The sequence below is a fragment of the Stegastes partitus genome, unplaced genomic scaffold (genome assembly GCF_000690725.1).
Source record: "Stegastes partitus isolate 25-593 unplaced genomic scaffold, Stegastes_partitus-1.0.2 Scaffold266, whole genome shotgun sequence".
Lineage (NCBI taxonomy): Eukaryota > Metazoa > Chordata > Actinopteri > Pomacentridae > Stegastes > Stegastes partitus.
The window spans coordinates 133,927-147,234 of record NW_007577997.1 but is presented as its reverse complement, the minus strand read 5'-3'; the positions used below and the strand labels follow the sequence as shown (position 1 = coordinate 147,234).

At 39.8% G+C, this 13,308-nt stretch overlaps 2 protein-coding genes and 1 long non-coding RNA gene across 5 annotated transcripts in view; 2 read left to right on the top strand and 1 right to left on the bottom strand.

Annotated features, from left to right (window-relative positions):
* tgoln2 (trans-golgi network protein 2) overlaps positions 1–3,334 on the top strand; it is a 6,460-nt gene extending 3,126 nt beyond the window's left edge. For 2 of the 3 annotated variants that reach the window (XM_008282282.1, XM_008282281.1), the window contains 3 exons: positions 8–264; positions 1,079–1,162; positions 1,400–3,334. In XM_008282282.1, coding sequence (XP_008280504.1) covers positions 8–264; positions 1,079–1,162; positions 1,400–1,405 — 347 coding nt within the window. In that variant the 3' untranslated portion in view covers positions 1,406–3,334. Of the gene's footprint in view, position 1; positions 265–1,078; positions 1,163–1,399 lie in introns of all 3 variants that reach the window. The other variant, XM_008282280.1, reaches the window with a different exon arrangement.
* A 1,294-nt stretch (positions 3,335–4,628) lies between these two features.
* LOC103357644 (dual specificity protein phosphatase 18-like) lies at positions 4,629–5,569 on the bottom strand. Its single transcript, XM_008282279.1, has one exon. The coding sequence runs from the start codon at positions 5,526–5,528 to the stop codon at positions 4,974–4,976; it is 555 nt and encodes a 184-aa protein (XP_008280501.1). The 5' UTR covers positions 5,529–5,569; the 3' UTR covers positions 4,629–4,973.
* A 4,927-nt stretch (positions 5,570–10,496) lies between these two features.
* Positions 10,497–12,322, top strand: LOC103357642 (uncharacterized). The gene is made up of 3 exons (XR_520215.1): positions 10,497–10,556; positions 11,013–11,514; positions 12,115–12,322. It is a non-coding gene; the product is annotated as an uncharacterized LOC103357642 (long non-coding RNA).
* The last annotated feature ends 986 nt before the right edge of the window (positions 12,323–13,308 follow it).

Sequence of the window (13,308 nt, the reverse complement as noted above, 5' to 3'; positions counted from 1 at the left end):
GACAAACATGCAGAAGAAAAAGTTGGTGAAGACAAACATGCAGAAGAAAAGATTGGTCAAGAAGAACATGCTAAAGGAAATGATGCTAAAGGAGAAAATCCAAAAGAAAAGGGAGGTGACAATGACAGTAAAACAGGACTGAACACCAAGTATGACCAATCTGGAATGAAGGATGATGCAGAAAACAGTCATTTCTTCGCCTACCTTGTCTGTACGGCTGTGCTGGTGGCAGTGCTCTACATAGCTTACCACAACAAGCGCAAGGTACTTTTTTTTTGCCACTTACTCCTTTCTGAAACTTACTTCCTGTTTCCATTGACCCATATGTGAGTTTCAGATCTTGTACCTTTGGTTAGTGTGACTGCAATTTCCAGTGCAAGTTCTGTTTTAGATTTATTCTATTCGGTACGGCCTCCAATGTGCAGTGGGATGATTGAATTATAGTGTAACTTAGGTATATAAATACTTGCTGGGCAGTTTGACAGTAATTCTGGATCAGCTTAACAGTGCAAAAATACATCAAAAAGAAAACAGCTCACATCACATCATTTGGCCACAGTGAGTATTTGGCACATACGGTCAGCTGCATGCACATTTTGTGTCTTGAGATACATGACACCTGCAAGGAACAAAGGGATGGTTGGGTATTGTTGTTTTGTTACCGAGAGTTAGACGAGAAGATTGATTTCTGTTTTTTGTCTGTATGGTAAGAAAAGAAGCTAGAGCCAACGTCTGGCTCGGTTAGCTTAGCTTCAAGACTGCAAGAAGGGGAATCTCAAGTTCTGCCTACCAGCACATAGAAATGCAGCACATAGTGTTTTATTGGACTTTGGGCAAGAAGCACATTTACTGAAAATATCTGTTACTTTAAGGTGTGGAAACCCACTTTTATAAAGCATTGTTACTTAATTGCCCAGTACTGTGTGGCACACTCAGTTCTAGCATGGGCCTTTCATTGATTACAAGTTTAATCAATATTTGTTTTGTAAATCAGGCATCCTACAACAAACTTAAGTTGGAGGAAACCTTTCTAATTTCCTTTTCTCTCAATTTTTGTATTTATTTTTTTTATCCCCAGCTAATTGCCTACGTTCTGGAAGGAAAGAGATCCAGATCCACACGTCGACCTAAATCTGGAGATTACCAGAAGCTGGAACAACAAGTAAGTAGCTAATGTAAAGAAATTACCTTCTTCAAATCAGATCAAATCAAGTTTATTGTCATTTTGCTGTACATACACAGTAGTACAGGCAAGATGACAGAGCGTTTCTTCAGGATCATTTAATTATTATGTTTTGCGGAATGCACATTTGGGATAAGACACTAAATGTTCACTCTCGCTGTCTCCTATAGGGCTAATGAATTGTTTTTTATTTGAATTCTCTCCGTTTTCTTTCAGATGTGATCTCAAGCCATTGCCTGGAGCAGTTAAATGCACTGTTGGATGTGAGAGAAGATGGAGAGTGGATGCTGGTGTTAGATATTATATCGGTGCACTCTGCAATGAATTCACCTTGTGTTAAATGGATATTCTTCTATTTTGTACCCTTAGATGTTTATTGCATGACTATGCAGACGACACTGTTGCCTTATTGACAGAATTAGTGAGATGCAGTGAAGGTAAAACGAGCATGCTGTTTTTGCACTTGTGTTGTGATTCCACTTTTTAGGCAATCTTGTAATTTGGCCTGACTAAGGTCCTGACTCAGGATATATAAGATAAGTAGCAAATTAGTGGTTTACTTCTAGCCTTGTTTGTAGGATACATTAGAGATTGCACTTTGTACCAAAATAAGCCATCTGACTCTTTGTAAAATCCTGGCTGTGTGCTATTTCTTTGAACTTGTTATAAATGTCGATAAAAGGTGTCAAGATTCTATTTAGATGTGCAAAGCATCGTAGTGAGGTTTCTGCTTGTGTTCGCAATCATACGGTTGTAGCCTAATGAATGTATTAGCAACTTTTATTTTCCAAATGAGATGCTAGCACTGGGTTCACCCCCTTCTTAAAGGCTCTATTAAAAAAAAACAAAAAAAAAACAACAACAGCTACATTACATTGGTAAAGTCTATACTTAACTAGTACTTCATAATTTTGAAATATGCTTATTTAATTTTTGCTAAGAGATAAATGCAAAAAACAAAAGAAGACATAATCAAAACCACACTTGCTATTTGGCTAGCTTAGCCTAGCATAAAGATTGGAAACAGATTAAAAAAAGCTAAGCTGGCTCTGTCAGAAGGTAACAAAAATCAGCCTGTTGAAAGCTTGGCAATTTCTACTTGGTATATATTTAGTTAAACTCATAAAAAAGCTGCAGTATTATAACAATATGCAGTTTTACGAGGGGCTACGTGTTGCATCACTTCTTTGACCTGAGCTTTTCCACTAAGCTCAGCTAACCGGCTGCTAGCTGTAGCTTCCTACTTAGCGTACAAATATGAGAGTGGTATCCTTATATTTCCCTAAAATACAGCAAAATGGTTGGATTTTAATTTCTCTTAGGGTGTTGATTATGCATGTAAAACCTTTTTTTTTTTTTTCTTCCATGCTGTCTGTCATGCAGAACTGTGGTGAATTTGACACTGAAATGTTGTATTTCATGAAAACTGTCAAGTCTTTTTGATTTGTGGCTGTCTGACACTTGTGTGGCCAGTTGTTCCTGTTTTGAGTGAACATGTGTAACTTGTACCACTTGATGCTTTGCATAACAACTCTAGTCTGACATGATGGTTGTGGTAACCTGTATTTTTATGAGGGGAAACTGGCCAGCAGCCAGTTGTTTCGACTGCTTGGAGTGAAGAATTGGAAAAAAAAAAGTGTCTCTGGTATGACCACTAATACATACGATTAAATCTAAAATGCGTGTTTATGTTCAGTCAGACAGACTTGTGCCAAATTGTGAATGATTTTACTGTGATTCAGTGTGTCGCCCTTGTATTGTGCCTGTTTCCGATAACTAACTGTCCGTTTCTAGCAGGTGGTGGTCGCGCAAAGCTGGTTCTGTAAAAAGCAAAATAACTCAGTTGTTAATCAGCAGAAACAAGTCCATGTTATGTTTCAAAAATATATTTTTATTGAGAACTCTGCGAAGAAATTTGAGCATTTTTTTATAATATATTTTTGTTACAATGTTCCTCTTTTTCTCAGTGAAATTAGGCACCAGAATGACAAACCATCATGACCATCAAGCTAAATAACTCCATGTAAGGTATTTATTTCACTGTGTTGGAAAGGACTGTCCATCAAAAACAAACTGCTGTCATTCATATGTTCCATTGCACATCAGGCTGAGAGTTGAAAATAAAGGCTTTTTGTACTTTCTCGCCTCAAATGGGTTGGATTTAACTGCCTTCAGTGTCTCAGTTGCTGCAGTGATTTGACTGTCAATTACATGTACAGTCATCCTCAGATGTATTCATACCCTTCTATTAAAGAAAAGGCAAAATTCACAATAGTCACTCAAATACCTAGAAACTGAAAAAGGTAATAATAAATAAAAATTTGCTAAATTATAATTTAGTGAAATAAGGCATTGCTTTTGAATTGTGGTTGACAAAAATTATTTAAAAAAAAACAAATCAAAACAAAACAAAACAAAAAAAAACTGTCCCAGACAACTTAGAGCACTTTGCTGATGAGCAGTGGGCCAAAATCAGAATACCTGTCAACAGGTGCAGAAGTCTGACTGAGAGTTACAGAAAACACTTGATTGCAGTGATTGGCTCAAAGGGTTGGTCAACAAAATATTAGTTTATGGGTCGCATCATGCTAGTTTGCTTTTAAAACATAGAATTCTGTTGAACCACAATTCAAAAGCAATGTCATGATTTTCATTAATTTTTTTATGTATTTTTTGTCAACTTCAACTTATTTCAGTGACAGCTGTTTCTTTGCTTCTTTATTGGGAGGGTATGAATACATCTGAGGATGACTGTACAAAAAGGTAAAGTACCAGTGCCACAATGTAAAAATACTCCTGAACAGTAAATATTAATATCAGACTAATTCAGCCTTACACATTTCACCTGGTTTTGAATATTACCAATCATAGATCTGGAAGTTGACAGAATTTGCTCTTTAGGTTTGTTACACGAAACCCAGAATGTCTGAATCTGTATTTTTGACACTGTCATGGGTTTCAGGGTGGAAATAATCCCCCATGGTGCTTATTTCACTCAGTCAGCATATAAAAGAATGGCCGTGTGGACATATTAATACAGAGCCTCAGAAGGGACAAGGAGAGAGATTAAAAAACAGGGAGAGGAAAATTTAAAAAAAAGAGGTATCTTTAGTGAGATCTCGTATAGTCAGATCAATGTTATTGGACGGTTTGTTAAAACTGTGCCTCTTGCTGAGCACTGCTGGAATGTCTTTATAGTTTAGGCCGATTTCAAAATAAAACTCATCTCGTACGGCTGGATGTCCTCCACTGTAGTTTCTCCATACTGCCAAAAAGACCCAAAAGTGTATTAATATTTATATATATATATATATGTCGTGGTCCCTATACAGTGAGTAGGGAGCATAGACTGGATAAGAAAGATGTGTCTATGGTAGGGGGTAGGGAGGGAGTGCTTCTGTACATTAACAAGATTAAAAACAATAACAACAACAAAACTACTTGATTTCCACTGATTCGGGTCTTTAAATGAACAATGTTTGGCAATCCATCATTTTCAGTTATTTCCAGATTTCAATAAGGAGGCAGGATTAGATGCAGTTTAAATTATTCCTAGCCATTTAATTAAACTTGCTTCTTGTTTTTAGACAGAAAAAAAAAACTTATGGCATAAATTATTATTCAAAATAGAGTATTTTTAAACCTATTTTCAAACCTGGGTGAGATGTTTAAGTGCACTTACAATACTTCAAACTGAATGTCTACCAACTGTTTCTTACAGAAGCCTGGAGGGAGCACCGGGGTCTGAGCATCGGACCAACACTGTCAGCCTGTCCAGCACCAAGCAGCCTCACAGCGGCATCATGTTCTTGGCCTCCGCCTCGTAAATGTCCGGGATCTCCCCCATGGAGGAGGACACCATCCGGACAGAGTTGCACCCGCGAAGCTCCACTTCATACTGGACGAGCTGCTTCCAGAAGCCGTGGTTGGGCCTCACCACGGGTCGGCAGCTCTTCACCCAGCTGTGGGCCTCCAGCAGGCTGACCCCGCGGTGCTTCACCAGGTAGGCCATGCACAGGGCGGCGGAGCGGCTCACCCCGGCCCGGCAGTGCACCAAGGTGCGGCCGCCGCGCTCCGCCGTGGTCTGGATCTTATCCGCTACCTCGTCAAAGTGATCTCTAAGGGGAGACAGCGGGGAGTCGGGGACGGGGATGTGGATGTAGTCCACCCCTGGAGGAGGAGGAGGAGGAGGAGAGCTGCTCCCGGGCTCCGTAACGTTGACGATGCAGCTGATTTCATGGTCAGTAAGCAGGGCGGCGTCGTGAGCCGCTCTCAGGCTACTCAGGTAGAGATGCTCCGTGACTCGGCACAGGCCTGACAGACCTGCGGGACTCGATTTATGCATAAATGGGGTGAAATTCAATGATGCGCGGTTTTCTCACTCGATGCTGCAGGTTGAGGAACCGCGGCTCAGCCTGCTACAGAGGTACGGCAGCTCAGGAAGGACAAATCTATGCGACTGCGCACTCTGTCGCCCCCAGCTGGACGGAGTGTTCATCACGTTTAAAGACATCTCTCGCAATATCCATTCTCCCTGTGATGTTTGGCTGATTAATACTGACAGCCATGCGATATAATTAGTGTTATAGACTCTTTAAAATAGCACAGATTACTAAATAATAGGGCGCTAATTTAATGACTTTCGACAGTCATTTATGAGGGTGGTTCGCTGATATCGCCCAGCGCCAGACATCATTTGTCTGCATTATCAGTCCAGCGGCCAGGTGCTAATGTGACCTGCGGGTGATCTTAGATTTACAATGACTCCTGCCAATTGCACTGTGAGATTAATCATCATTTAAGTATTTTATTTAAAGGAAAATGTCAAACAATCCCTGTTTCCAGCTTTTCCAATATCAGGGGCTGCTGATTTTTCAGTTTAACATTAGTGAAAAAGGACATCTTTAATTTCTGGATTGTTGGTGATTGGACAAAAAACAATCTGGAAAGCTCATTTCAGGCTTTAGGATATTAGGTTGGACATTTTCCATTACTTTATGAAAGAGTTCATCAGTAACATGAATAGTTGCAGCCATAATTTAAGGTTCCTGTTTGTGTTGCCTGAAGACAGCACAATTACACACTCTGTAGAAACCCTCTGTTTCCTGCCTCAGTTCAAATGTTTATTGTCCTTCTTCAGTGACAGAATAATCTCACAGAAGACTGCAAACATGGATTTGTCTGTTGATTTTTTATTCCTTATGCCATCTGTTGTTAGCAGAGATTCTGAAATCCTCGGCTCTATTTAAACTGGACTAACAGCAGGCCTTAAAGCTCACATTTGCATTCAGGAATGACAGGGATACATTTTCAAACTCAAGTTCGGATGCTTCACATGCAGTTATTGTCAATGCAGAGCTTAAAGATTTCTTTCAGGTATGTTACATAGATGAAAATACTCTAATATTTTGGTGACTAATATGTTATTTTCCTTGAGATGTTTCTAGTATCTGGTAAGAAATCTTAATTATGTTTTTTTAAATTGAAAAAGTAGGGAGTTGATTTACAGACAAATTGTTATTTCATAATATTTTCAACTGAAAACTTTCTATCATCAAAAATAGTTCACATAATCAGCCCTATTTGTTATGCTTATTAATGTTTCATGTACTCCAGCTTGTTTGTTCCTGTATTAATTATATCTGTATCGTATTGTTCCAAATTCAGTGCTAATAGTACCTCTTTTTATGGAGTGGTTTTCCAGTTGTCTTTTCAACAACATTTTACTAGTACATTAGTTTTAGTCATTTGATTATTTTAGTTTTAGTCAACAAAAACTGAGCACAGTTTGGGAAAAAAAAGTCTCAGTGTCCTTAATTAAACCATATTTCTCACCATCTTTCAAGTTCAGCATATTTACAAAGTTTCTAATATTCGACATGAACATTATTTTAACACAGTCATGACTTTACCAGCATTGCTCAACAACACATTTGATACACAGTGAGTAAAATAACTGCAGTGAGTTTTATTTAACCAACAAATGTGCAACTTTTGGTCAGTTAGGATTATTGCACAATCTATCCCACTCTTTGTGTTTGGCATCTTAAAATAATGTCCCCCATTTTGAGACAAACTCTTTAAAAACTGTCTGTCAGCTGTATTAGAATGGCTTTGGAAAGGGGAAATCAATGCTGTTCTGTCTGATAAAATATGGCCGGCTACACTTCCCCAATTCAATAGCTCTTCAAAAAAAAAGCTGACACAGGTTAATTCAGTTCAAAGTTCACTATTTTTATTTTTCTAAAGTCATGTTAGATACATTTTACGCTTATGTGTCTCCAGTCTATGATAAATGTAAAAAGATGGCACATTGCTGCATTTATTTTTGAACTGCCCTCTGATTGACTGATTTTGGTCATTTTTTAGTCTTTAGTTAATCTTTAACACAGTTAAAAAGTTCTACCAGTGAATATGACATGAGCAAAAATAAATAACTCCACCGTGCTTAAAAAATGCTTGCACGATCTTGATTTTAGTTACTCTCACAGAGAAACTGCAATCTAATAATTTCTAATCTTAACAAAAATGGGAAGAATCTTAAGGGTCCCTTTTTGCAATATTTGGTTCAGCTTGACTGCATTTCTATGTATATATTGGTAGCTTTTTCTTTCTGTTCTGTACCTCAGTTCTTGATGGTTGTATTTATAAACCGTAAACCACATGTGGATGACTTGTGCTGCTGTGACCTTTTGAGTTCTTGACACGTTATGATGAATTTCTCTTATTTATTTATTCCTTCCCCTGGGTGTGTGTGAGTACATTTGTATTTATGTTGGGATTTACATATTATCAAAATGTGTCAATAAGAATATATTTTTTTAAAAAGTCAATGAAATGCCAACATTAAGCAACAAGATGAACAATCAGGTACGAGGCTCATCTGCACGCTCGTTGTCCTCATCGGGGTCTCGACCTGACTGCAGTTCATTGTGGTAACCCACTTGAGTGGGCAAATGCTCACATTCGATGGCGTCTGGCACTTTGGAAAGGTGTTCTCTTCATGGATGAATCCCAGGTTTCACTGTACAGGACAGATGACAGATGGCGTGTATGGTGTCGTGTGGGTTAGCGGTTTGCTGATGTCAACGTCAACAGGTGCATTTTATTGAGAGGAGATCCTGAAGCCCATTGTTGTGCCATTCATCCACGACCATCACCTCGTGTTGCAGCATGATAATGCACAGCCCCATGCTGCAAGAATCCAAACACAGTTCCTGGAAGATGAAAACATCCCAGTTCCTGCATGGCCAGCATACTCACCGGACATGTCTCCTGTTGAGCGTGTTTGGGATGCTCTGGATTGGCATATATGACAGGGTGTTCCAGTTCCTGCCAATATCCAGCAACTTCACACAGTCACTGAAGACGAGTGGAACAACATTCTACAGGCCACAATCAACAACCTGATCAACTCTGTGCAAGGAGCAAAGGAGATGTGTTGCACAGTGTGAGGCAAATGGTGGTCGCACCAGATACTGACCGGTGTTTTTGTTCAGTGTCGAATAGATGTGTGTCAATATAGAAAAAAAATATGTGGAAGAGAAATCCTCAGAATGCAGGGTGAGCAAAATTTAGCAGTTCAAAAACTGAATAGTCACATGAAATTAAACAAAATCTAAATGATATTTATTTAGCAGTCAATGACATTCTGAAGTGTTTGACCCCTCCAAGCAACAGCAAATGCTTTGTATCTTTCCTGGTGAGACTCTTCCAGGTCTTCAGCTCTTGCTTATTGTGGTTTCTCTCTGCCTTCAGTTTAGTCTCCAGTAAGTCGAAAGCAGCTCAGTCAGATTTAGATCAAATGATCGCCTCGGTTAGTTGAGGATATTCCACCTCCTCATCCAGAAAAAGCTCTCTCTATGATCGTTGTCCTCCTGAATGATGAAATGTCTCACAGTGAGTTTTGACGCATTTGGCTGAATCTTAACGCCCAGTCACCGAAATATCTGCATTTCTTCTGTCAGCACTGAAATCAACAATAAATGCCAGTGCGTCACTACCACTGGCAGCCACGCAAACCATAACAGAACCACACCATGTTTGACAGATGAGGTGGGATGCTTTGGCTCATGGGCTTTTTTTTTTTTTTTTTTTTATCCACACTTTGCTCTTTCCATCCCTTTCGAGGTAGATTCTTGTTCCATGAGGCCACAGAACTGTGTTCCTCTTTTTGTTTGTATTTTCAAGCCGCATCTTGGCCTTTCTGTTTTTGATTCCAGAGATATGCACCTTCAGATGAACGCTGCAAGCTTGTCGTGGTGACGGTGACAAGTAGGCCACTGCTGCTTGTACAAATGACTTTCTGGTTGACACAGATTTGTGCAAACTTTTTTTTTTTTTTTTCCCATTTTCCAGTTTACCTGAACCACCTGCCTGCCTAGAATGTAGCAAATGGTGGATTTGTTGTTATTATATCCATCACCATTCCCATTTACATGTCCGCCTCTTTACTCCAACTCCACTTCAAATCTTCGTGGCAACCCTCAATCATCTCTGCTCCATGTGTGAGCTCTTTTGTGCACGAACTGTTGCTGAAAGGACAAACATTCTAATTATTTTTGAACATCTGAGCACTGTGTGTTGAAAAGAACTACATCTCATTTTTGTCTTTAAATCCTGACCTACATTTATGTAGATTCAGGCACCTCAATGCAATACCCATCATTTATTTATTGAAAAAAAAAAAAGAATTTCACAGATGTATAACTGAGCAAATATCTGCCATTTAGATTGTAAATGTGGAGCAGAATAAATGAGAGCTTGTGCAGACACGTGGAGAAAATCAGTTAATACTTAGCATGGAAGAAAAATAGGCTTACAGCAAGCAAAAAAAATAGAGCACATTACTGTATGTTCCTAGATTGGAGGTGGCTGCAGTGCATTAGCTGCTGGTGCCTGCAGGCAGTGCTCGGTTGCCCAGGAAACACAGATGGTGGATGAAGGGTGCGCATACAAAAAGACCGTAAACCTGTAGCAGCAGCTGGAGACCGAGAGCGCTGATTAATTCAAGGTCTGCGCAGTCAAAGAAGTCAGTGTTCTCATTAATACCTCCAGTTCACGGTCTTTGTCCCGAGGCTTCCGTCTCCACTTTATCCCGTTTTGCCCGGACCGGACTCCCGTCAGTGCGCAGCTGTTGTTGGCACTCCCCACATCTGCCTGCTCTGCGCGGCGGCCATGGAGGCTGCAGGACGCCGCTCATGTATGTCAGTCGATCTGAAGAGAGGCGAGCACACACACGGCGGGCATTTACAGGCTGAACTCACCATGGAGGAAGAAGAAGAAGAGAAGGAGGAGTAAGGAAGAAAAAGGCGAAGAAACAACGATGTTTTCGATGGTGCAGGACAGGTGCATGTGGAACACCAGATCACTGGTAGGAAGAGAGAGAGCCTTTATTTTCTAATCATTCTGCTCTTCTGTTACATTTAACTTTATTTGCTAATCAGTTGAATTACGTTGATCTATTGTTAGATTTGGTAAACCTTGACAGCTGTAATATCCTGTAGAAAGAGGCCTAGTAGAATGTCTTCCCTCAATCCGACAACCTTGCAGGGTTTATGAATATTAATATGTTTGCAAAAATGCTTTTTTTTGGTGGTTATTTACTCATAATATGTAGAGAACATGGTCTTTTCATCTGCAGATCTAACACAAAATGTAGCCACTTGACTATTTTGTACTGATTTGTGTGTTAAGTACTGTAATTTGTTAAATTTTTGTAGGTTATTATGAAACAAAGTGTGCCAGGCATTGCAAAAAAATAAAGAATTCAAAGCAAAAGGTAGCTACAGATATGATCAACTCATTCAGCACGTTTTTTTTTCTTTAGGTAACCTTGTGGTCAGTGTTGCGTGGACTGAATTCATCCACCATGTCACCAGCCAGGACGCTGGGAGGATCCAAATGGGAGCCGACAGCAGGACAGGTTATGTGTACAGGCTGGATTATCTTTATTACAATCACCAGGGAGGATCGTTTTCAGATCAGATGAAGAATTTAATAGCATTTCTCAGCCAGTTTGATAACTGATATCAATGAAGGCCATCTCGGGTGACTTCTATCTTTTAGCTGTGGGTGTATTTCAGCTTCACTTGTCTAAGTTTGAATAAATAAGAAAAAAACTGTAAGTAGAAACAATAAAATGAAAGAGCAAGTAATCCCCGGGGGTATCATGGGAGGACAGTTGGGTTGCGTCCCACTTTTCTGCTGCTTTGTGTTATGTGTTCTTCTCCAGTTACACTGATGAAAAAGCAGATTGGGGCTTGACAGGACCTCATTGTCCTCCTGGTGGCATCGCTCCATCGCCCTCTGCCGCGCCGCCTCTCACTCTGGTACAGGTTCTATCTGCAGATTTACGCCACTGTGACTTTTATTTCCCTCGTATTCGCTTTTACACTCGACACAGTGACTTCTTGTATAAGTCTAGATGAATATAAACTGCACAGCCAATTTTTATGGACTTGGTCTTGCTTTTGCCCACTTACAGTATGTGTCCCTGTGTATGTGTGCTAAGCTTCCACACTGGCAGAGAGTGCAGATAAATGAGGAACAGATAGAACATGGGAGATTAGTTATGTGTTAAATCACTGGCATATTTTTTTTGCTATATGCTACTGTACTATCCTTTCCAGGATTACGGCTAAGAGGGGAGATAAACCATCCTCAAAGTGGAGACCATGACCAAATCAGATTAGCATAATCTGCTTCTCAGCTTCATTTATTCAACATTATGCAGGATTATCCCGGAAAAGAAAATATCTGCATGTTTGTTAGACCAGTGAAAAATGTTTTCAACAGCATGTAATGTAAAAGAGACCAACAGGAATGTGTTCATGGCAGGTAGGGCTCAGTGACATCTGAAAAGCACGTCAGCCTTCACTGTATTCGCACTGTACTTTCTTTTATTTCCTGTATTGTCATTTGTCTTGCAGTGAAGGACACATGGTGCCATTACTGCTGCCGTCAGAAGGAGAGAATCCACGTTTCCCCCTCTATGAGATGACTTCTGCCGCTTTTGTTTTGCACCGAAGAGTTAAAAGTGCTGCTTTGTAGTCACTGTCAGTGTGATCAGATTTAGCAGGAAGGTGGTGTTCAACGATCATCTGCTGCAGCGCTTTGTTCCTCTAAAACGTATATATTTTCCTCGGCTTTGAGTTACACTAACATCCACCCCCTCTCTCTCTCTCTCTCTCTCTCTCTGTTTTTTTTTTTTTTTTTACTGATCAAAAACAGACACTGTAGCCACAGAACACCTCTCACACTTGTTTTCCTCAGCTGCTGTGAGCAGTGACCTCTTTGCTCCGTTACCTTAGTTACTCCTTCCAACACTTTGATCGCCTCGCCTTGTATAAGATGTGTTTTGCTAGAAGTGCTGTTTTAACAATGCTGTCTTGTGTCTGCCAGATCCAAACCTGGAAAGCTCTGATATTTTCAGCCTGTAATGAGAGAGAAAAAAGAAACTGTGAGAATGACTAGTTTTCTCACATTATAATAATGTGCGATTCACACAGTATGCTTTTGTTTGTCTTGAAACCTCTTAAGTTTGGGTGTGATAGCAACTATTTTTAATGTACTATTCACAACACGTGTATTTTTACTGTAGTGTGTGTATGTGTGTGGGTGTGTGAGTGTGTGTGTGTGCGTGTGCGCGGGGTATGGGGGTTGTCTGTGTGAGTGCATGTGTTTCTTTGCATGTACTCGATCTGTGTATGTGTTTGTATGTGTGCATGTGTCTCAGTCTGATAAAATGTATTTGTAATGGGCCTGAAGCTGAAGCTACAAGCTGCTTTACAGTGATTTTTTTTTCTCATACTTTCAAACTTTTAATACATTCTTTTAGCCTATGGATGTACCAGATAAGGGATAAAACATTATTTACAAATGATTCTTAGCATTTGTTACAGCCTCATTGAAGCGCCAGTTATTCCTGTGATTTAGATCACAGGAATAGCGCTGGAAATTAATGGTGTGTAGTTTTCTAAATGATGCCTGCTGGCATAAATTAAGCTGCCCTGATGACTACAGCCCCGTCATTTAACACTTAAGTAAATTACAGCAAATGCTAATAATTACGTGTAAATAGCTTTTTACCCATGTGTGGATTCTACTAACAGTATCTCACTAAT